Source organism: Balaenoptera ricei, chromosome 8, assembly GCF_028023285.1.
Source record: "Balaenoptera ricei isolate mBalRic1 chromosome 8, mBalRic1.hap2, whole genome shotgun sequence".
Taxonomy (NCBI): Eukaryota; Metazoa; Chordata; class Mammalia; order Artiodactyla; family Balaenopteridae; genus Balaenoptera; species Balaenoptera ricei.
In genome coordinates, this window is record NC_082646.1 from 64,946,980 (window position 1) to 64,969,372 (window position 22,393).

General features: G+C 39.2%; 2 protein-coding genes across 3 annotated transcripts in view; both read left to right on the forward strand.

The window, feature by feature from the left end:
- The window catches only part of SYT9 (synaptotagmin 9), a 410,926-nt gene that overhangs the window by 15,359 nt on the left and 373,174 nt on the right, over positions 1 to 22,393 (forward strand). The window contains exon 1 of one of the 2 annotated variants that reach the window (XM_059931018.1): positions 17,089 to 17,163. The exons of the other annotated variant lie outside the window; for it this stretch is intronic. The gene's annotated coding sequence lies outside the window, so the exon portion shown is untranslated. Of the gene's footprint in view, positions 1 to 17,088; positions 17,164 to 22,393 lie in introns of those variants that run through there. 2 annotated transcript variants of the gene reach the window in all.
- The window catches only part of NLRP14 (NLR family pyrin domain containing 14), a 35,054-nt gene that overhangs the window by 8,264 nt on the left and 4,397 nt on the right, over positions 1 to 22,393 (forward strand). The window contains 7 exon segments of the mRNA XM_059929918.1: positions 1,483 to 1,886; positions 1,888 to 3,080; positions 5,475 to 5,653; positions 12,569 to 12,741; positions 13,164 to 13,336; positions 14,824 to 14,994; positions 16,993 to 17,163. Of these exon segments, the coding sequence (XP_059785901.1) occupies positions 1,483 to 1,886; positions 1,888 to 3,080; positions 5,475 to 5,653; positions 12,569 to 12,741; positions 13,164 to 13,336; positions 14,824 to 14,994; positions 16,993 to 17,163 (2,464 nt within the window).

Below are 22,393 nucleotides of genomic sequence, written 5' to 3' on the forward strand. Positions count from 1 at the left end.
GGCTGGCTGCAGGCCCAGGGTTCCCAGAGCTGGTGTTGTCCTGCTATTGGGTGGGGTTGGGGCGTGGTGTGACTGGCTGCACAGTCTGGGCTGACCTGTTGGTCGGTGGGGCCAGATTACAAGGTGGCTGGCTTTGGGAGTACAGGGGTGCCAGGACTGGACCAGTCTGTCCTGGCACCCCTGGGTGGAGCCAGGTCCAGAGGTGACTGGCTGTGGAGCTCTGAGGGGTTCCAGGGCTAGTACTGACCCACTAATGGGCAGAGCCAGGTTTGGGGTGGCTGGCTGTGGCCTGGGGGTCCTAGAGCTGGTAGATGAAGGCAGGTTCTGGGGCCAATGCTGGCCCACTGGTGGTTGAGGCTGGATTCCAAGGATGCTGGCTGAGGGGCCTAAGATATCTTGGCGCTGGTGTGTCCACCCGCTGGTAGGCAGGGTCCAGGGACTGGTGTCTGCCCACTGGTGGGGGTCTGGGGGCTGGGTCCTGGGCCAGCTGGGATGCTCAGGGGGGCCTACGGCTTCTATCGTCTTGCTGGTGGGTGAAGCTGTGTCCCTACGTGGTTGCTGCTTGGTCTGGGGTGCCCCAGGACTGGTGCCAACCAGCTGGTGGGCAGGGCTGGGTCCTGGTGCTAATGAGCTAGGGGAAGGACTCCAGAATGGCTCTTGCCAGCACCAGTGTCCTCATGTTAGAAGGAACTCCCCAAACAGCTGCCATCAGTGTCTGTGTCCCATGGGTGAGTCCCAGTTGCCTCCTGCCTCTCTGGGAGGCTTTCCAAGATCAGATACTAGGTCTTACCTGAGCTCCTTTCAAATTACTGCTTTTACCCTGGGTCTCAACATGTGAGATTTTGTATGTGCCCTTTAAAAGCAGAGTCGTGTTTCCCACAGCCCTCTGGCTCTCCTGAAAGTAAGCCCTGCTGCCTTCAAAGCCAAACGTTCTGTGGGCTCATCTTCCCAGTGCAGGACCCCAAGGGTGGGAAGCTCGATGTGGGGCTTAGCCGTCTTGCTCCCTGGGGAGAATGTCTACAGCTGTTCATGTCCACTAATGGTTTATCTATATAAAGTGGATGATTTTGATCTGTAGATTCAGATCTGTCTTCAGGTCCTCTCTGGGTATTATTGTTAATTGTTGCCTGTGTGCTCTTTTTATCTGGATGATGGCTCTGTTCTCCACATATACCCTCTTTTTTCTCTGTAGAATAGAAGTACAGAGAAGAAAAAAAAGTATTTCTAGAACGAATCTAATTTTTATTTTCCATCATTCATTTCTGCATTGTGGGTTCTGTTTTTTCAGTTTATAATGTGGGTTTTAAACCTACAAGAATATTTTTGTTTTATTTACATTCTTTTCTCATTTAAACCAGCTGCACTTTGATTTAAGCATGTATCACTTCTTGGTCCTGCTCTAAGTGCAATATTCTTAAGATTGAAAATCATAGAATTAATTCTGATCATGTGTATCTTCTGGCTCCCTTCTAACTGATTTAGGTGATGGAGCAGAACACAGAGTTCAAATAAGGGAAAAAATTTGCATCATATTAGATAAGAACCATTTGCTTGGAGAATCTGAAAACTTCTGTCATGAAATTGCTCAGGAAGGCCGAGATCTGTTGGAACGTTTGTTTGATGAGGATGTCAGAACAGGTTTGCAGCCACAGACCGTGCTCCTTCAGGGGGCTGCTGGCGTTGGGAAGACAACCTTGGTGAGAATGATGATGTTAGACTGGGCACAGGGCAACCCCTACCAGCAGAAATTTACCTATGTTTTTTATCTCAGTGCAAGAGAAATTAACCAGTTGAGAGAGAGAAGCTTTGCTCAAACGATATCAAAGGACTGGCCCAGCACAGAAGGCCCCATTGAAAGGATTCTGTCCCAGCCGAGTAGTCTCCTTTTTTATTATTGATAGTTTTGATGAACTGAACTTTGCCTTTGAGGAACCTGAGTGTGTGCTGTGTGCAGACTGGACCCTGGTACACCCCGTGTCCTTCCTCATGAGTAGTTTGCTGAGAAAAGTGAAGCTCCCTGAGTCGTCCTTACTGGTGACGACAAAACTCACAGCTTGTAAGAAACTAAAGCCTTTGTTGAAGAGTCAGCATTCTATACAGCTACTAGGTAGGTCTGAGGATGCGAGAGAGGCATATATTTACCAATTTTTTGAACATGAGAGGTGGGCCTTGCAAGTGTTCAGTTCCCTAAGAAACAACGAGATGCTTTTTAGCATGTGCAAAGCCCCCGTAGTGTGCTGGGTCGTTTGTAGTTGTCTGGAGCAGCAAATGGAGAGGGGTGGTGATATCACACTGACCTGCAAGACAACCACATCTCTGTTTACCTGCTGTGTCTCTAGCTTGTTGACACGGGTAGAGGGAAGCTTTCCTAGTCTACCCAGCCAAACCCAACTGAGAAGCCTGTGCCACTTGGCTGCCAAAGGAGCACGGACTATGACATGTGTATTTTACAAGGAAAATCTCAGAAGGCATGGGTTAGCGAAAGCTGATGTCTCAGTTTTCCTGGACATGAATATTCTTCAAAAGGACACAGAGTATGAAAACTGCTATGTGCTCACCCGCCTGCACATTCAGGAGTTTTCTGCAGCAATGTTTTATATGTTGCAAGGCAGTTGGGGCACCAGGGACAATTCCTTTCAGTCTTTTGAAGACTTGGAGCTGGTACTTGAAAGGAGCAGTTATAAAGACCCCCATTTGCTGCACATGAAATGCTTTTTGTTTGGCCTTTTGAAGGAAGATCGAGTGAAACAACTGGAGGAAACTCTTAACTGTAAAATATCACTGGAGATGAAATGGGAGATATTTCAGTGGATGGAAACACTAGGAAACAGTGAACATTTTCCATCACATCTGGTTTTTCTGGAGTTGTTTTACCACCTGTATGAGACTCAAGATGACGTATTTATAAGCCAGGCAATGAGATACTTCCAAAAGGTTGTCATTGATATTTGTGAGGAAATCCATTTGCTTGTGTCTTCCTTCTGCCTGAAGCATTGCCAGTGTTTACGGACCATTAAACTGACTGTAATTGTGATATTTGAGAAGATGATGTTAAACTCAAGCTTCCCTGCTGAAACTTGGTAAGTGTGCTAGGTCAGTTCCCTGGAAGTGCCCTGTGAGGGAGTGAAGGAAGTAGATGTTGTCAGAGGGAGGGGCGGAGTTGTTTAACTGAGGTCCCAGAGCCAGGATAACCTTTCAGAATTGTCCCACCTTGAGACAAGGAGGCCAGGCACTGAAACCCCCTATTGACCAGTCACAACTACTGGTGAGGAATGGGCAAAAACGTGCCTGATGTAGCTCTCTTGGCCTGAGGGCAGTCCCAAGAGAAGGACTTGGCTGAGAGCTGTCAGCTGTCAACACTCCCAGCACCTGTGGAATGAGTGCTTCAGTCCTCAAGGAGGGAGACAGCATATGGCTAGCTTCCAGCCACTATAGGATGATATTTAACTTCTTAAAATAATGCCTTCCCGAAGGAGGGGGACCAGGAATTTCTTGCTGAACCCAGGTTACATAGGTCATCTATCTGGGCTGTTTCACTATACTCTACTGACCTCACTCACCTTCCCCATTACCTAGACATAGTTTGGCCTTTGTATGGAAGGTCTCAGCCCTTTAACACCTAAATGGAGAGAGTCAGATGTGGGTAAGAAATAGTAGGTGCTGAAGGAATGTTTTGAAAGAATAAATGAACCTTCAGCATTTTATGCATACTATTTTACCCTCTCTCCTTCCTCGAGTTGCCTTTTCTGACTCTACCCATCTAAGTCTGGGGGTAGAATTGAATTATGGTATCAGTTCCAGATTTAATTAATGGAGGGCTTACTATGTGGTATGCAGTTATACAGTACACGGGATATTTAACGTGTTATCCAGTTTAATGCTGGTCAAAACCATATCTCAGTTTATTTTTATGATTATAAAACTGAGATTCAGAGAAGTTCACCCAGAAAGTAAGTGTACAGTTATTGATTCAAGCACATATCAAATAATAGCTAAATTTGCTTAACACATACCTGACAGCCTTCTAAGTCCTAGCTCATTTAGTCTGCCAACAATCCTACATAGATGCTATTATTTCCATTTTACTTATAAAAAGCCGAGGTACCAAGAGTGTACATAACTTGACTGAGGTCACACATCTGATTATAAGTCCTTGGTTTTCCAGCTTTACCCAGGTTATCTCATTGCCATTACATACAGTTGTATTCCTTTTATAAGAACATGCATTTCATTTCTCTCTGAACTGTGGGAGCAGGAATTGTAGGCTGGGATGCTATGACCTTTGCTGTCCCCCTAAATATTTCCCTTATAATCTTATTGCTTTTAGTGAGATCTGACCTTAGATTTCAAGTAACTAGATGAGGTCTGGTCCTGCATATAGATGTGGTAGACAGTTGCACATACGTGATGATGAAGGAGTTCCAGTCCTTTTCACTAATCCCCATTCATCCCCCTCACAGTGTCCCTTCACTGGATGCCACCAACCCCAATGTTAACAATAGCTAATGCCTTCTTTGAAGTTAAATGGCTTCCTCTTTTATAATGTAAAGGTCTCTGGGGGATGACACCATGAATGCAGCTCTCAGTCTTTCTCACATTAATATAGCCTTACTTACTCAAGTCCCTTTTCCTTAACAAGGAGATTGTAATTTCAATTTATATTTAGTGAGTGCATTAGGCACCTTTACTAGATGATGATGGCTAGCACTCTAAATGGGTAAAAGCTTTATTTTCTTGATGTGCTTGGCTAGATGGGGGGTGAGGGTGAAGGGTGAGTGATCTGCAAAAGTGAGGGGAGGTAATATCACAGAGGGAGGTTTTTGAAGAGTTAGTGAGCAGTACGACCACATTGGGCATTTGGGGCCCTCAGAGACGATAGAGGAGACTCAGCTATAACTCACAGTGACTAAGTTAGGAGATGGAAAATAGAAAGAAAAATTGGCAGATTTAACTCACTTCATATTCTGAGCTGTCCTGTATGCCTAGCAAAGCCCACTAGACGACAGGGAATATTTTGCAACAAAGTGTTTTGCTAGTGATACGTCAAATAGTTTTGATATTAACTGTGAACTCATGTTGGGTTACAGGATGAATATTGTGAATTAATGTTGTAATTGCAGTATTTGGAATAGCCCAAATAATATTTGGTCATCATTCCTGGGACTAAGAGTTCAAAAACTTCTCTTCTGCTTCTCCTGATGTTACACCTTCTTTTCCTTCAAGGTCAAAAAAAAGTTGAGAGTATCCGTTGTCAGGATATAATGGACATCTAAGTTGTAACCCAGTTTTTTTCTAGGCAACATCCTGAAGCTTGAATTTCTGACCTTGACCTGGAATATGAGAAATCCAGTGTAAGATAATAGATGGCAGGAATATTTAGACAGTATCTAAGAGTTTGGCTTGAAAAGAAAGGGATGTTGTAACCAGGAGCAGAGATGATCTTGTAATCCCTCCTGTGTATTTTTCTTCTGAAGGTTGAGATTTATTTCTTTCCCTGATGATTGTCAGGGTATCTCTAGTTCTCTGATTCACAATCAGAATCTGATGCATCTTGACCTGAAAGGGATTGATACTGGGGATAATGGAGTAAAGTCATTATGTGAAGCCTTGAAACACCCAGACTGTAAACTACAGACTCTGAGGTAAGTCATGAGTTGTTGTATGTGTGCGTGTGTGTGTTTATAATTGAGACTTTTGTCTGTCCCAATAGATTCTCACAGCCTGGACTTGCTGTTCTTAGGGCTAGCTTAAATCTACTTTCCTGATATGGAATAGCAGGGATTAGTAGATTCTGGCATATTTCTTTCTGATAGGACTTCTAACTCCTCCCATCACCCCACTGAAAACCCCCTCATTGTATAGTTCTCTGTGTCTCCATCTCTTAAATCTGGGAAAAAAAATGGGAGTGGACCCAGAATTTATCAATTTTTCATATTTAAAATGCAGGAATAGGATATTCATTGTCTTTGAACTCTCACAGAAAAGAATGCACTAATGGTACCTGGGGGCAGTGCTGAGGCAGACTCAGTTTTACCTAATTTTTGATAATGAGTCCCCATCACCTTATAATTACAACTCAGTGACTAGTACAGAAAGTTGAGGAAGAACAGTGCAGCTGTGGTTGCTTTCTCGCTGTCACACACTATTGATGGTCCTGATTCTTTTTCTCTACAAAACTGAGAAGATTAGCAATCATACTTCGTCTCCACATTGTGTGATGGGTTTCAAGAAAGATCTTATTTTCCAATGAAAGGAATTTAAATCAGTTTATGACAAAATAAAAACAACCAAAAAAAGAAAACCAAAAAAATCATTACTGTAAGTTTTACCTCAGAAGTTTTTGTAATCCCTAGACTCAGTTCAGGGGGATGAGACTGAACCCTGATGCATGAAGGGCCAAGGTAGTTCTGTATCTGTGGGAAGCAAATCATATTCTATGTGTGAAAAAAACAAGTAAAATCTGAAACAAGACCTTCTTTTTGATAACTTCCTCCACATTGTAGGCCTGATAATAGGGTAGCCCTTAAAATATGTTGAGCACATAGGGGGAAAAATCCTGGGCATGCTATCAATGCCTAATTGTGCCCAGAATCCTGTCTTAGTTTGCGTATGTTCTGCCATTGCAGGTTATAAACAAGGTGAGGGAGCAATTGTTGTTTGCTGTTTCACCAAACAGCTACCTGAAGAATGCCAAAATGGTATAAATGCAAAACACCTCTTAGATCTTCAAAGGTTTTGAGTTAGAGGACTAACATTCTGGAAAGGGAGCATCTAAAATAGCTGCCAGAAGAAACTGATTAGTTGCCAAAGATAAGAGGAGGGTACTAGAGAATGACAAATATCCACAACCTTGGCTCTATTATTAACTAGAATAAAATACTTTATAACAGGTAGAGAGCATGTGGTCCAGTAGAAATGTTTGTTTTTCCAGGAGTCAGGAGCCCTTGCAGCTTATTACAATTGTTTACAATCATTAAGTGCTCAAAGCATAATGAGTCATGATAAATATGCACAGGCTTTGAAAAAGTGAGAGTATATACTTTGAAACTAGAAGTTCTGCCACCTGCACAGGTGATACAGCAGGCAGAGACTTGACTTGAAAACTAAACTACCAATCCTCTCTTCTCTCTTACAAAAATCTCTTTCATTCATCAACTTTAATAAACCTTGATATGTATGTATCCACAGCTTCATAATCATCCTAAACAAGGTTTAAATGAGATATCATTTAAACCCAACCTTTCTGGCACCAGGGACCGGTTTCGTGGAAGACAATTTTTCCATGGACCAGTGGGTGGGGGATGGTTTCGGGATGATTCAACTGCAGGACATTTATTGTGCACTTTATTTCTATTATTATTACATTGTAATATATAATGAAATAATTATACAACTCACCAGATAATCAGAATGCAAAATCAGTGGGAGCCCTGAGCTTGTTTTCACTTGCCACTCACTGATAGGGTTTTGATATGAGTCGGCAAGCAATTGGTTTATTATGGTCTCCGTGAAGTCAAACCTCTCTGCTAATGATAATCTGTATTTGCAGCCGCTCCCCAGTGCCAGCATCACCGCCTCAGCTCCACCTCAGATCATCAAGCATTAGATTCGCATAAGGAGCTTGCAACCTAGATGCCTCGCATGCGCAGTTCACAGTAGGGTTCGCGCTCCCATGAGAATCTAATGCAGCCGCTGATCTGACAGGAGGCGGAGCTCAGGCGGTAATGCGAGCGATCGGGAGTGGCCGTAAATACAGAGGAAGCTTCGCTCGCTCGCCCACCCGCCGCTCACCTCCTGCTCTGCATCCCGGTTCGTAACAGGCCACGAACCAGTAGCAGTCCATGGCCCAGGGGTTGGGGACCCCTGGTTTAAATGTTTAAGCCCTAACTTTTTAAACATAAGTAATATGGGATATAAGACAATACATTGATTTTGCTATTTTAATTTGAATAGTGTGAAGAAGAAATGGTAACAGAATGTTGTAAGAATGTAATTTATTTTCTCTCTTTGAAGTTTAATTTCTTTAGATGTCTTTAGATAAACACAAATTACTAATTTTTAAAATATTACATTACTCCAAGGTTCCAAAATCAATTAGTAAGTTTAGAAAATATATTCAAGTTAACATTAAAGAGAGTATAGCCACTGTTAGTAACTAAGAATTTAGCAAAACAGTATTATATCTCAAGCTTGACCCAGATAGTATAGTGTTTGTAATATTGTCTCATTCCAAGATTTATAAGATCCTAATTTATAAAGATGTTATTTATTTAACTCATTTAAATTATACACCCAGATTTATATTTATATTCTTTTAAATATTAACATAATTATAAAGCAGAAACTAACACACCATTGTAAAGCAATTATACTCCATTAAAGATGTTTAAAAAAAAATAAACAAATATTAACATAAGTAATGATTATTTGACCTATAAGGGAACTGTAAGAGATTTAGGAAATTCTTTAGTTTAGACTTACTGTTAAAGAAATGCAAAGCCTTATGTGATCTAAGAAAACGTGTGCATTTTTATTTCTCACTTTAGTAAAATCAGGGAGAAGTCCCATAGCCATTTTAGGTCTCAAATTTTAGACCACATTAATTTATCTAATGATTTACCTTGCTTTAGAACAGGCCCATGAAGCCTGTCTTACTAACGTAAAAGCTCTTTCTCTTGTGAGCACCATTCCTCTGGCACCTGTGGTGCATTCGGCCCATACGTGGGGAACACATAACTTCTGCAACCATAGTGCTTTAGCAACAACTCCATTCTGCCATATCTCAATGTCTAGTTCATATCAGAAAAATAATCTCACACTCAACAACAAGAAATTCTTGGACAACCTGAAAATTAAGCAGCAGGCATTTTTAGAAAAGAAAAATATATTCAGACAGCTGTTCTGAATATAATAAGAACAATAAAATCAATCAATAAGAACAACAAAAAAATAAAAATTATAATGTGCTTACTTTGAAGGGGCTTTGGAAATTTTCAGCCCAGGGCCTCGTTTTAGTAGCAATATTAAGAGATTATAGGGCTGGTTCTCCAATAGGACCCAAAAGTAAGTTAATGTATCTCCTCTGTTTCGCTGGTTCGTATTTAGGCATAAGTATGGAGCCACAAGCTGGAGCTCAGCTCTCAGCTTCCCTTTTGATTGAGTCACTGGTGGTTGATGTTACATATTAATATAAACGAGACAGGACCTTCAAACTCTAGAAGAAGAAGAATTATATATATATTTTTATTACCTTAATGCATGTGAGAGGAGAGTAGTGATGATCTTTTTTTCTGCTTTAACAAAATTCTTTCAATATTTGTAACATTTAGGAATTCCAAAATATCAATTTGAATATTGCAAGAGAGACACATTTTTATGTAAGACAATCAAAATTACAGACTTAAAAGCACTTAAGGGTTGTTTTCACAAGACATAGCAACAATTTCTAAGGTCCAGATATCTTGTAAGATTCCCTTGTTACGATAAAACAATAAAACACAGCAAAAATGTTCTTACAAAATATTTTCTGACTTGTAATACCATCTGCTTTTCTTTGCAGATGCAAGGGAAAGAGGGAACATTTTCTTTTTATGAGGCTGAGATTTCATTCATAAAGCATTAGGAGGTCCATAGCTGAAATTCTATTAATTGGCACGAAGAACAGAAGAGAGTTTGAGAAACTCAAACTTATAATATGGAAAGGATAAGAGCAAAATAGATTATGAACAAAGGGACTCCGGGGCATGTACTGTTTATATCTCCAGTTAGAAGCATTTTTTAATGTTTTCAGTACCACTACTATTTCTTGATTCACAAATGAGCTACATTTTGTTTCATTTTTGTTTTGTGTCCAGGTATGTTGGAACATTTGCAAGTTATAGTGCCTGTTTTTAATTGGTGATTTTTAGTTATTACTCTTCAGGGTCCCACCCCCCCCCCAAATATATCTTGATCAAATTCAAAAGGATTACAGCATTTAAAATACCCTTATGTAAGGCAATACATTTAGTATACCTCGATCATACAACTTCCAGTATGTCTATTTAATCTAGGATTACAAGGGCTAAATATTTTACCCTTTGAACTCTTTCAAAACTTTTCTGACTTTTTATCATGGCAACACATGAATACAATTATTTAGACTTAATTCTGTACACTTAATTTTTAATCAATGTATACTGCTAGTTTTTGGTTTTGTTTTCTTAAACTCACCTTTCCCACTGTATAAAATCTTAATTTTGATTCATTGCATGATTGGCTGGTACAATTTTAAACTAACGTTTTCATGCAATGTGTGTGAATGATACATTTTATGACTTCCTTTATGTCCTTTGATTGCCTTCACAGATGAATGACATATCTTGGTCTTAGGCCTCCACTCTGTTCTTCACACTTTGACTTTGTTACATTACTTTTTTCTAGTGTTCTAAAGAGAAGTCTAAGGATAACCTGACACTTCAACCCCTTAGCTCCCTCCAACCTTCCCAGACTTTCTCACTAGTGTTCTCAGGATTTTTTAAAATTACTTTTACATTTTATTACTTTTGATCTGCGGGAAGCCTTTCTTTTTTCCCCTCAGAAATGATTTCTTTAAATTGGTTTTTTAAAATGACGTCAGGGCTCACTCTCTGGCACGTGCTGTCTCTGTCTCTTCTTTTTAAGAGCATCTAATAGTCATTGGTTGTAGCTCTGTTCCTATATAACTCTTACTTATTTTTTGTCCTCTGAATCTTTTCCCCCTTCCTTCTTGGGGAGTTTCGCATATTTATTTATATTGATTTTGCTCTTTATTGCTTCAAATTCAGATTTCAGTTCTCTATTGGTTTTTTTGTTTTGTTTTGTTTTGACTTTTTTTTTTTTTTTGGCTGCTCCATGAGGTATGCGGGATCTTAATTCCCCAACCAGGGATTGAACCTGTGCCCCTTGCGGTGGAAGCATGGAGTCCTAACCAGTTGACCTCTAGGGAATTCCCCTGATCTCCACTTCTGATGTGGTATTCTTGTTTCACAGAGTCTGCATCTTCCTATACATTTAAAATGTAAAGGAAGCCTTTCTAAGCACTTTCTTCTGTTTCCTAGTTTTCTGGTTTTTATACATGTGCTTATTTTCTGTCCCTTAGTGTAATGTTTTCTTTCTGTTAAGCTTTAATAATTTATCCACAGGTCCCATAATATTGGAGTCTCTTTTCTGTCTAGAAGAGCTCTATCCAAACATAGTTTATAAGATTTCCCTTGTTTCCCTACTTGCCTGCCTGGCTGCTGATATAATACCCTTTTGTATTAATCTGCTCAGGCTCCCATAACAGAATACCCAAAATAGCACAGACTTAAACAACATAAATTTATTTCTCACAGTTCTGGAAGCTGGAAAGTCAAGATCAGGGTGTTGGCAGGGTTGGTTTCTGGTGAGGCCTCTCTCCCTGGCTTGTAGATGGCTGCCTTCTCATTGTGCCCTCACGTGGCCTTTTTGTGTGTGTGCTCACTCCTGGTATCTCTTCCTCCCCTTATGAGGACATCAGTCCTATTGGATTAGGGGTCCACTCTTACAACCTCATTAACCTTAATTACCTCCTTAGAGGCCCTGTCTCTAAATACTGTCACATTGGGCTGGGGGTAGGGCTTCAACATACAAATTTGGGGAACAATTCAGTCCATAACAACTTTTCAAAGCAAGGTGAGGTTTTCAGCCTTGAGCCATGTTCTAGGTCATCCACTGAGGTCTAATTCTGGACTGAGGAGGGAGTTTCTCCTGTTCCTACCTCTCTATACCCTGATTTTGATGTAGAGAACCAATTCTCAAGGGACTCAAGTTGATAAGGCCTTGATTAGTGGGAGTAAGTGGAACAATTCCAAGTTCCAGGAATGCTGCTGCCTGACTCTTCTTACAAATAGCTGATATTAGTCCCAGCCACAGTCAAAGCCCAAGTCACCCCTAAATATGGGTCTCTAAAAATAGGGGCTCTACTAATAAATAATAAATAATAAATAATACTTCTTATTTTCTTCTTCTGTTTCCCTTCCTCTTTTACTTTATTTTTAGAAACCATTTTGTTTTATTTCTGATTTACTTCTTGTTTTCACTGTTAAGGACAGGGTTCCTCAGAAAACATAGGTTGGCTCCCATGAAGAAATGAGCCCTTGGCAGACAGTTTTGTGGTTGTCACAGCCTTTGCCTCTGATTTCCTGCCCGTCTCTATTCTGTTTCAGAAGTCAAAGAATGCAAGGATACAGCCATCCTCCAGTACACCTTCTTCCAAGTTGTAGTTAAAGGAAATTTCTCCCAGATTAAAAAAAGATTATAATTTAAAGATATTTTTAAATGCTTTCATACATATTTTGTGGGGGAACTGGGGAGGTGGGGATGGAAGAGACAAGCTTCCTACCCTCCCCTTCCTAACTCTCTATCAGAGCCCTGTGCTTTAGTTAAATCATTCTCATTCTATGTAGGAAAGCTGGATTTTCAGAACAAACCCCAAAGACTGGGAAACCACACCCTCTGGCTGGGTGAGTGGGGGTTATAATTATTCTCTGAGGAGTGGTCGTTTCTATTTTTCTGTATTGTTTTCCAGCTTGGAATCAATCCTGCGACCTAACTATGGTTTGTTGCCTAAACATGTCTAAGGCTTTCGTCAGAAGCCAAAGCCTGTTATCTCTGAATCTATCAACTAATAATCTCTTGGATGACGGAATGAAGCTGTTGTGTGAGGCCTTAATGCATCCAAAGTGTAACCTAGAGAGATTATTGTGAGTCTTTCCGTATTATTTTCTATAGAGTCATTTTGTTCAGTCTTGTGTAGCTTAATTATGACCTGAATGGGGAAACTGCTTGGGTCCTGACATTAATTGGCTCATTCATCAATCCTGCAATACCTCCTTCTTTTCTTCTTCTACCTCCCTTCCTCTTTCACTTGACTTGTAGACATTTCTTTATGATTGACATCTTATTTTCATTCTTTTCTAGGCTTATCCTCTCTCCTCCTATGTTTTGTTTCATCATACCCTGTCCATAGCTCCAATGGAATTCATGATTTAAGTAGGTTTGATGAGGTTGCTTCTATAGTAGAGATATAGGGGTTGTGAGTACCAGCTAACTTCCCTGTGAAGGAGAAGAGAAGGATGCACTTTGGGAATTGACTGATCCCTCCCCATCTGTCTTTCTCCTTCGGCTTAGAAAGCTGTGGGCTCTCGGTAGCTGGTTGTGAGGATCTCTCTTTGGCTCTCACCAGCAATAAAAGGCTGACACATTTATGCTTGGAGGACAATGTCTTGGGAGATAGTGGAGTAAAGCTTATGAGTGATGCCTTGAAACATCCACCGTGCACTCTACAGAGCCTTGTGTGAGTGTCTGCTAGTTTTCATCCTTCCAATATGACATATTTTGAAATATATTGAAACTGGGAAAATATTATGGACATATATCCCTTGCTTTTTCCCTAGAATCTTTAATGATAATGAAGATGATGAGGATGATGATATTAATAATTGCTATTTATTTTGTCCTTACTTTGTGCTGGGCCCTGCGCAAAATTTGTTTAACCTGAACAGAAGTACCTATTGGTGTCAGATTGGCCACCTGAGTTCTAAGTGCCTCACTGAACAGGTGAGGAATGTGAGGCTTAGAAAGATTATGCAGCTTTCATAATGCTTACAAGAAAATGATGGATTTAGGACTAAAGTCCACCCATCCAACTCTATATTCTGGGCTCTGAACAGGTAAATATATATCTATACCATTAAACAAAAACCATTAAATGCATTATGTGGTATGGCTGGATCATGGTGTGATTATACTGTTTGTTGCTGTTAGGTTAACTTCCTAGACATGGAATTGATGAGTCAGAATTTTTTATTTTGTCAGATATGGTTAAACTGCCTCCAGATAGATTGTGTACATATCTTCACTTTGTATCTACAAGCTTCTTTATCAATATTAATTAGATAGTTGAAAATAACTTTAAAAATGATTTGATGTTGAACATCTTTTCGAATGTTTTTGGCCTCTAGTATTCAAGGAATTGCCTCTTCATAAGGCTCAGTTTTCTCCTGGATGTTTTCTGTTATATGTGTTATGGTATTAATATCACATATACATTGTTACTATTATTTTTTATATATTGTAAATAACTTACCTAGCATGTTGCTGTATTTCTAACTTTCTTTATGGTCATTTTTTAGGATATAGATGTTTACAACTTTTGTGTAGTCAAATTATGACTCCTCATGACTTCTAGGAGTTTTTTCATAATTGGAAATACCTTTTTTTTTAAAAAAAAAAACCCACTTATGTCATCTTTTGCATATTCTTTATGACTTAATTTTTAATATTTAAATTTAAATTATTCCAAATTTATTTTGTCATAAGGCTTAAACTTACTTTCCCCTGTATATTAGATCTATTGTCCCCAAATCATTTATGGCATAATGTATCTTTTCCCTTCTGATTGGAAATGCCACTTTTATTATGTACGAGAAGTCCTTAGTTAATTATGATTACTCTCATTCTACTCCATTTGCCTGCTCCTGTGCTCCGTAGAGCTACTTCTGCAGTAGGATACTATATTTACATACAGTGTAAGGAAGTTAACATATTATTTATAGTAAGGAAAATTCTGAAGAACAAGAATCCAGTTTGTAGCCCAATTTGGCGCAAACCTAAGGATCCCAAGTGAGACAGCCAAAGAGGCAATGGGGGAAGAGGGCATTTCATCTGACATGGAGTGCTGTCAAGTAAATATGAGATTGTAACATGAAATCTCTTCAAAGATATAAATCTCTAGGCAGTAGAGCAGTGATTCCATCTTTCCTTACATTGTCCTTCCCACAGGCTGAGGCGTTGCCATTTTACTTCACTCAGCAGTGAATCTTTCTCAACCTCCCTCCTACGCAACAAGAGCCTGACGCATCTGGATCTGGGGTCAAACTGCCTACAAGATGATGGAGTAAAGTTCCTGTGTGATGTCTTTCGGCATCCAAGCTGCAATCTCCAAGACCTGGAGTAGGTGTTCTGTGACCATTTTGTGTAGCTTTATGTACTGTGAGGGCAGGGGAGATGCGGAAAGGAATATCCAACAATCCAGTCATTCTTAAATAGCAACCATTTTTATTCCTATTATGTTCTCCCTTGCTCTGGGAGTGGGTAGACATACATGTGCATGATATGTGTATATGTAATTGTGATTAGTATGTAGACATGACTTTGAGGTTTCCTTTTCACATGATAGTATTTCAGAAACACATTTAAGTACTTACATACAATTATCTGATTATTTTAATGGCTACATGATGTTTAATATTTCATTAGGTAAATATTGTGGCTCGAGTGAAGCAAGATAGAAGTGTCGCTTAGAAATCTGACTTTCCCACTAGGGCCTCCCATGGGACTAGTAGCCTGGGTGAGTCATTAAGGGTCTAAGCCCAACATTGTTTTTCTAGAACGATAAACTGATGATCAGTGGTATACCCAGAAGTGTTTGGCCTGACTGGACTGACTCATGATAACCAAATTTTCAAATGAGTTTAATAGTTGATTGTCACATCTGTAAACACTAAGGTGATTGAACTCTTGGATCCAATAAGCACCTGTACTTCCTCTGGGAAAATGTATGTGATATGGGTTACAATGTGATTCTCTGGTTTCCTTGATTATTATTCAACTAGAAGACATTTTACTTAATGGAGTTTATCATTAAATCCAGTGCCTTGGGACTTCCCTGGTAGTCCAGTGGCTAGGGCTCCACGCTCCCAGTGCAGGGGGCCCGGGTTCAATCCCTGGTCAGGGAACTAGATCCCACATGCATGCTGCAACTAAGAGTTTGCATGTCGCCGCTAAAGATCCCACATGCTGCAACTAAAGATCCTGCATGCTGCAATAAAGATGGGAGATTCCGCATGCCGCAGCTGAGACCCAGAGCAGCCAAATAAATAAATAAATAAATAAAAGATCATGCTGTGTATTTTAAAAAATAGATTAAAAAAATAAATCCAGTGCCTTCATTTCAGCTACAGAGATATAATTTCTAAGTGACCTATGCACACAAGATGTTTGCTTAGCCTGCTTTTTTTCCTTAGCATTGCTGTAAACACATAGACAAATTTGTGCTTCCTTAGCTACTTTCATAGCCTCTGCAGGATGCCAATTCTCTCAACCAATATTTACAACAAATATGAGCTAGATGCTGAGGGGGCTAAAGGTTATCTCTGAGGTTATGCTCTTGTCCTAAGGTAACTCACAAAGTGCAGATGGCAGGGAAATAAATATAAAGCCAACTATATATAGATTCCATATGTTGTTAAAAGGATATGGCAAAAGTCCCAAGGAGCAAGGAATGGGACAGAAGAAACTGAATTACTTTAGTCTTGAAAGATAAAGAGGATTTTGTTATGTGCAGATATTCTAAGCAGAAGGAAAGAAGAGAGAAGAAAGGGGGAATGCAGATAGATGTGATATATTTAGCGGAAAAATGGATGTGTATGGTTGGAAAATAGGGTGGGAACAAAGTATGGAAAGAGAACACAAGGCCAGATTGTGAATGCTCTTGAATGCCCTACAAAGGACTTGAAGGAAATACCTTTTTGTATGAAGCTTCTTTCTTCTTCAGAAATATGACTTTTAGATTCCTGGACAGCATTTTTATTTCAAAAATATATTAGCAACTGAAGGCATAGAGATCTGTGAGTTCCTTGGGAAAGTTATATCCATTTTTTTTTTTTTTTTTGGTATTGGTAGAAATAAGTGTTTATACACTTGATTTGGGAAGCTTACTAGAAAACAACCTATTTGTGAGAGAAGGCAGTTTTACCTGCTGGCTTTTTTCCTGCTCATTAAGAAATCTCATCTGTTTTTACTAGTAATGTTAGACCTTCCTATGTGCACCCTAGGTTATAGATAGAAAAGGCTCAGAAAAAAGGCTCAAATACCTGGGCGTCTCTCCTAGGAATAAACTAATAAAGCCTCACAACTGAAGATCTCACTTCTCTTTTTTATTTCTCACAGATTGATGGGCTGTGTTCTCATTAATGCATGTTGTCTGGATCTGGCTTCTGCTATTTTAAACAACCCAAACCTGCAGAGCCTGGACCTTGGGAACAATGACTTGCAGGATGATGGAGTAAGAATTCTGTTTGAGGCTTTGAGACATCCAAACTGCAATATTCAGAGGCTTGGGTGAGTTCAGTTTTCCCTGAGGAAAATGATACCTATTTGGTGGCTTATACAGCTAGAAAAAATTTAGTATATGGAGAGACGATGAAAAATAAATGGGGCTAGAAGGTAAGTTATTCTCAGAAATGAGAATCTGAATTTCATATATACGGATCAGTATATTACATGTTATTAGTATAGAAGCCATATTTCACATTTCTTTGTGTCCCCCTTAGTACTTTGGACAGGGTATGTATTAAGTAAATAGCACTTAATTTAGGTCTTTTGTGTTCTGTCATCCTTAGATATTCCATCTGTCCTTGAATTAATTTTTCTTATTAAATCAAAGGTTTTACTAATCATTTTCTATCTGGAAAAATGCTGTCTATGGTCTCAAGGAACTTGCAATCTAATAAAATCTCGTCCTATGTTCTGAGTACTTTTTATGTTCAATAATGTATTGTTTAGATTTTTATTTTCTTTTTAAATCTTGAACTGATTGATATTGGCTAGTACATTTTTACTTATACAGCATGAATTATTGACCTCTGGGTCAAGAATTTTGCTCTACATGTGGGAAGCCTAGACACTATGATACGTCTTCCTGGCTCTTCCAAGAAAGTACTGCTTTTCTGTGTTTCCATTGTCAATTTATATATGTATTTTTCACAATTATGATGTAACTTTGGGGTCTGAATTTTAATTTTATTCTGCTTGTAACCTAATAAGTTAGCCTATTACTGTTTAATGGATGCTGGCAGGAGATGTAGAATCCTATCAGAGACAGAGGACTTCATTACTCAGAGTATAGCCCCGTAAGCATTGGGCATGTTTGTGTCAGTTTCCTGAGTGCCCCAGGTCCCACAGGGTCGATGTGGAAGACTTGGATGGATGCCTCCACGTGCAGTGGGTTGCATTCCAGGAGAGGAACATTGAGTTTGGGGAACTCACCATTTTATAGCAAGCAGTGAGCAAGCCTACCCTTTGTCCTGGAGGGAGACATTTCTTCATCCCTCAAGGTTGCTCACTGCACACACATCCTAGGAAACAGCCAGGTAAAGTATTGTCAGGGCCTTGCATTTTTGTCAGTACAACATGTGGGAGAGTGAAATACCCGTGGAAGAATGTCTCCCCAAAATATCCAACACTTTTCCGACACAGTACAGTCTTCGCTTCTGGTGAATTTTCACGTGGATAAGCCACTCCACTGGCCACTCTGATTAGTCTGACCAACAGAAGCTGGGACTAAATTTGTTCAGTTTGTCTCATGTGCCATTTAATTAAGGCCACTATCAACAGGACTCCAAGCACAGGATGAGGCCAAATTGCAGTATTGATTTAAACCATGCCCCAGGGTCCTGGGCTCAGCAGCTGAATAACAACAGGAGGAACAATGGGTCTGATTCTCCATTACAACTCATGAAAGGGAATTTAGAATGACCTGCTGCTCTTGGTGTCATTGGCAATAAATAAAGGAGGCAAAAGATGGGCCAAAAGCAACCCCTTGCCCGTTAAAGAGCCATTCAGTGGTCTACACTTCCCCACATGCAAACACATAACCTGAAGGTGCACAGGTCGCTCCAGTGTGGGGTTTGTTGTTATATTTGATTTGGGTCACCGTTACCTTGATTTGGTTATATCAGGTGGGCAGTGCCACTGAGTAGTTATAACTGCTTTGTTTGCAATATGTGATACAACCCACAGCTGTTCCCAGCATCAAGAGAATTTTATGAATTTGTATCAGTCAGACTGAAACAAAGTCATACTGTGTCTATACACATGAGACGGTCCACATTTGGGGTCTGCCATTGATGGCCTCAAGCACAACAGAATAGCTCAGGGCCTGCCATGTCTATGTGAGATTTTCCGTTCTCATAGCATGTGGACAGCATGACAACTGGGCAGTGGGTCAGGTTGCCGGCCGCAGCTGCTGCTTGACTCAAGCAGACCACATAATTATTTTGCCAGGCAGTAGTGTTGGATCTAGGGTGAAAAAGAGAGCCTTCGTTGTTCTCCCCACTCCCTGAACCTCCCAGGTTCTAAGGTGTTCCTTCCCCACGTATTAGTGTTGCTAGTCTTCCCCCCAGCCATGAAGTCAGTGTGTCCCATCCCAGTGTCTATAACTTCACTTTTTCTCTAATCATCTGCCACTGGCCCCCAGGCCTTCAGTCCAGAGGAATCAGGTGGGAAAGGGACAAAAGCAATTTTACAACATTTATAGAAACCCATTACATCCCACATCTTGGCTTGTAGGGGGAGTTGTCCAGCATTGTACTCAACCAAATGCTCACTATCCTCATGACCTAGGGCCTTGTCAATCCAAAAGAGAATCCAGGTATCTGATCTGACAGAAGTCTGAATCCCAAAGGCCCTTTTTGGCTGGCCTGCCACCTGGAGGGTGTACCAATCAGGGTGGCCTGGAGTTGCTGTGAGGGAAAGAAAAGCATCATGCCGAGGAATGGTCAGGGTACAATCCTGAAACTTCAAAATAGTTTTTTATAGAACCTTCTCTCCCTTTCATCCTAATCATTAGCCAGGCGGTGGCCAAAAAGAGATGAGCCATTTCAGGGGATAGCCACATTTCGTGACCAAACTGCCCCACTAAGGAATGTAGACCAGGAGTTGGTGAGGGAGGTACAGTCAGTAATCTTTTTGATTTAATTTTGAGGGGCCGGTCCAGAGATTTTTTGCATATCTGAAACTGTCTTAGTTTTCTGTGAACTCGAGTCGCAGCTTGGTTGTGTTCATCGTATTTTGGTTATGCTCTCAGAGTTCTGCAGAGTCCGTTCCCTGCTAGCATTGACTCTAGTTGTAGAAAAGTCTGAAACCAGCTGATTCTTCCCCTTCAATATCCTTACTGTTTAAAAAGAATTTTTTTTTTTTTTTTGGCCTGTATGTCCTTAGAATTTCTTCTTTGGCCCAATAATTTGTCTTGTGTTGAATTTTCTTTATCAATATTTTTTCTCATATGCCATTTAAGTCTGAAGAGTGTGCTCTTTTTTTGGTAGGGTTTCCTATCTTTAGATTCTGCTTATCTATTTGTCTAATTTTTTTTCAACATGCTTATGTTGGATCTCTTTTGTCTGTATTCCTTATCCGTAATTTTCTTTAATCTTTTAAAACTCATTCTTCTTTTGCTGGATTTTTCTAACTCATTCTACATATTCCTAAGTGTATTTTTAGCAGTTGTGACTTCTTTTTGCTTCTTTTAATATGACCTTCATTCTATAATTTTTATTTTTCTCTTCTGTTACTTTTAAGCTCTGCCAAATTATATTTTAAACATTTTCTTTATAAAATATAAAATACAGAAAAATAAATAAAACTAATATTTTAAAAAAGCAAACGTGTATATAATCACACTCAGATTAGGAAATTGAATTTTCCCAGTAAACTAAATTCCCCTCAATCATCCCTCCCAAATCACAGCCTCTCTCCTCTTCAAGCAGTAAACATCATCTTGACTTTTACAGCAGTAATTTATGTGTTTTCCTTTACAGTGAACCATAATATATGTAATCATAAACAATATACTTGAAGTTTGCTTGATTTTGAACTTTATATACAGGGAATCATACTTTATGTATTCTTTTGTGTTATGATTTTCTTTTTGCTTAATGTTATGATTGTAAGAGTCACCTGGTTGTTTCATGTGGCTGTTTTTATTCATTTTTATTGCTGTAAAAGATTCCAGTGAATGACCATATGATAAACTGTTGCTATCCTGAAACAAATAGACTGCCAGATATTTCTCTGGCAAAAATAGGTTTATTCGGGATCAGCAGAGAATTGTAATTTGGGGACTGTAAACATGATGAGCCATGTGCAAGTCTCCACGTGGCAAGGAAAGCAGAATGCGTTTATAGAGAGGAAAAGGAAGCTGGAAGGGCTACAGTAAACTAAGAGTCCATGGCTTTTCTCTGGCTAAGTCCTTGCCAGCAAAGTCCTCCTTCCAGTTGGGCTCTGCTATCTTTGCACGGTGTGAGAGCTCCCTCTTCTGGTCTCCCAACTCTATTTAATTGAGGTTTCTGTTTATTAGTTCTCCTCTACTATAGAACCATCTATTGTTGGTGGACTTTTGGGTTGTTTTCATTTTTTTTCTTTAATGATTAGTGCTGCTATGAGTATTTTAATACATGAATTGTGAGACGTGTACACATTTATCTAGGGTAAATAATTGAGTGGAATTGTTATATCATGGGGAAAATCCTCAAGGATTGTACCAATTTATTCTACCACTGGCAGTGTGTAAGAGTTCCTGTTGCACTCTATTCTTGTCAACTTTGTCAGACTCAATTTTTAAAATTTTAGCCAGTCGGGTGTGGTTTTAGCATATGGTTGTGTAGGACTGAATTTATTTCTTCCTTGAACTTTGTAGAAATTTCTGGTGAAGCCGTATGATCTGGAGTTCCCTTTTTGTGGAGAGTTTTTTGACTTCTCACTCAATTTTTAAATAATTATATATTTATGTAGGTTTTCTCTTACTGAGTAATTTTTGGTAAGTGATATTATTCCTGTGACTTTATCCATTTCAGCTGAATTTTAAAACTTACTGGCAAGTGTTTAGTATTATTATATTATTATCTGCTTAATTTCTAAATCATCTCTAGTGTTTAGATAGCTAGTCATGTTTCATTAATTATTATTTTATTTCTTCTACTTTTGTTGTTTATTTTACCATTATTTTTCTAAATTCTTGAGTTGGATGCTTAGCTCATAAATATTTCCTTCTTTTCCAACAGGCTTCAGGTTATGATTTTACTTCAAATCACTGCATTAACTTCACCAGACAAGTTTTGATATTATCTGTAGTGTTTTCTTATTTTGAGTCTAAAATATTTAACTTCCCTTATGATTTTTTCTTCAACCCATGGATTATTCTAAAGTTTACTCCTTAATTTTCAAACATAAGAGGGGTTTCTTATTATCTTTTTATATTTAATCTGTAGCACTGTAGTTTGAGAACATACTATGCATGATTTCAATTTTTAAAAATTTGTTGACATTTGTTTCATGGCCTATATATAGTCAGTTTTTATATGTGTTCCAAAGTGTGCTTAAAAAGAATATGAAGAGTTGTGGGTTGCAGTATTTTGTATCAGTTAAGATTGTTAATTCTGTTGTTGAAATCATCTGGTATTTTTAGTGATTTTTTTTTCCAGATAATTCGATTATTGTGAAAAATGTGTTAAAATCTCTGTTATAATTACAGATTTCTGTATTTCACTTTGTAGTTCTGTTAGTTTTTATTTCC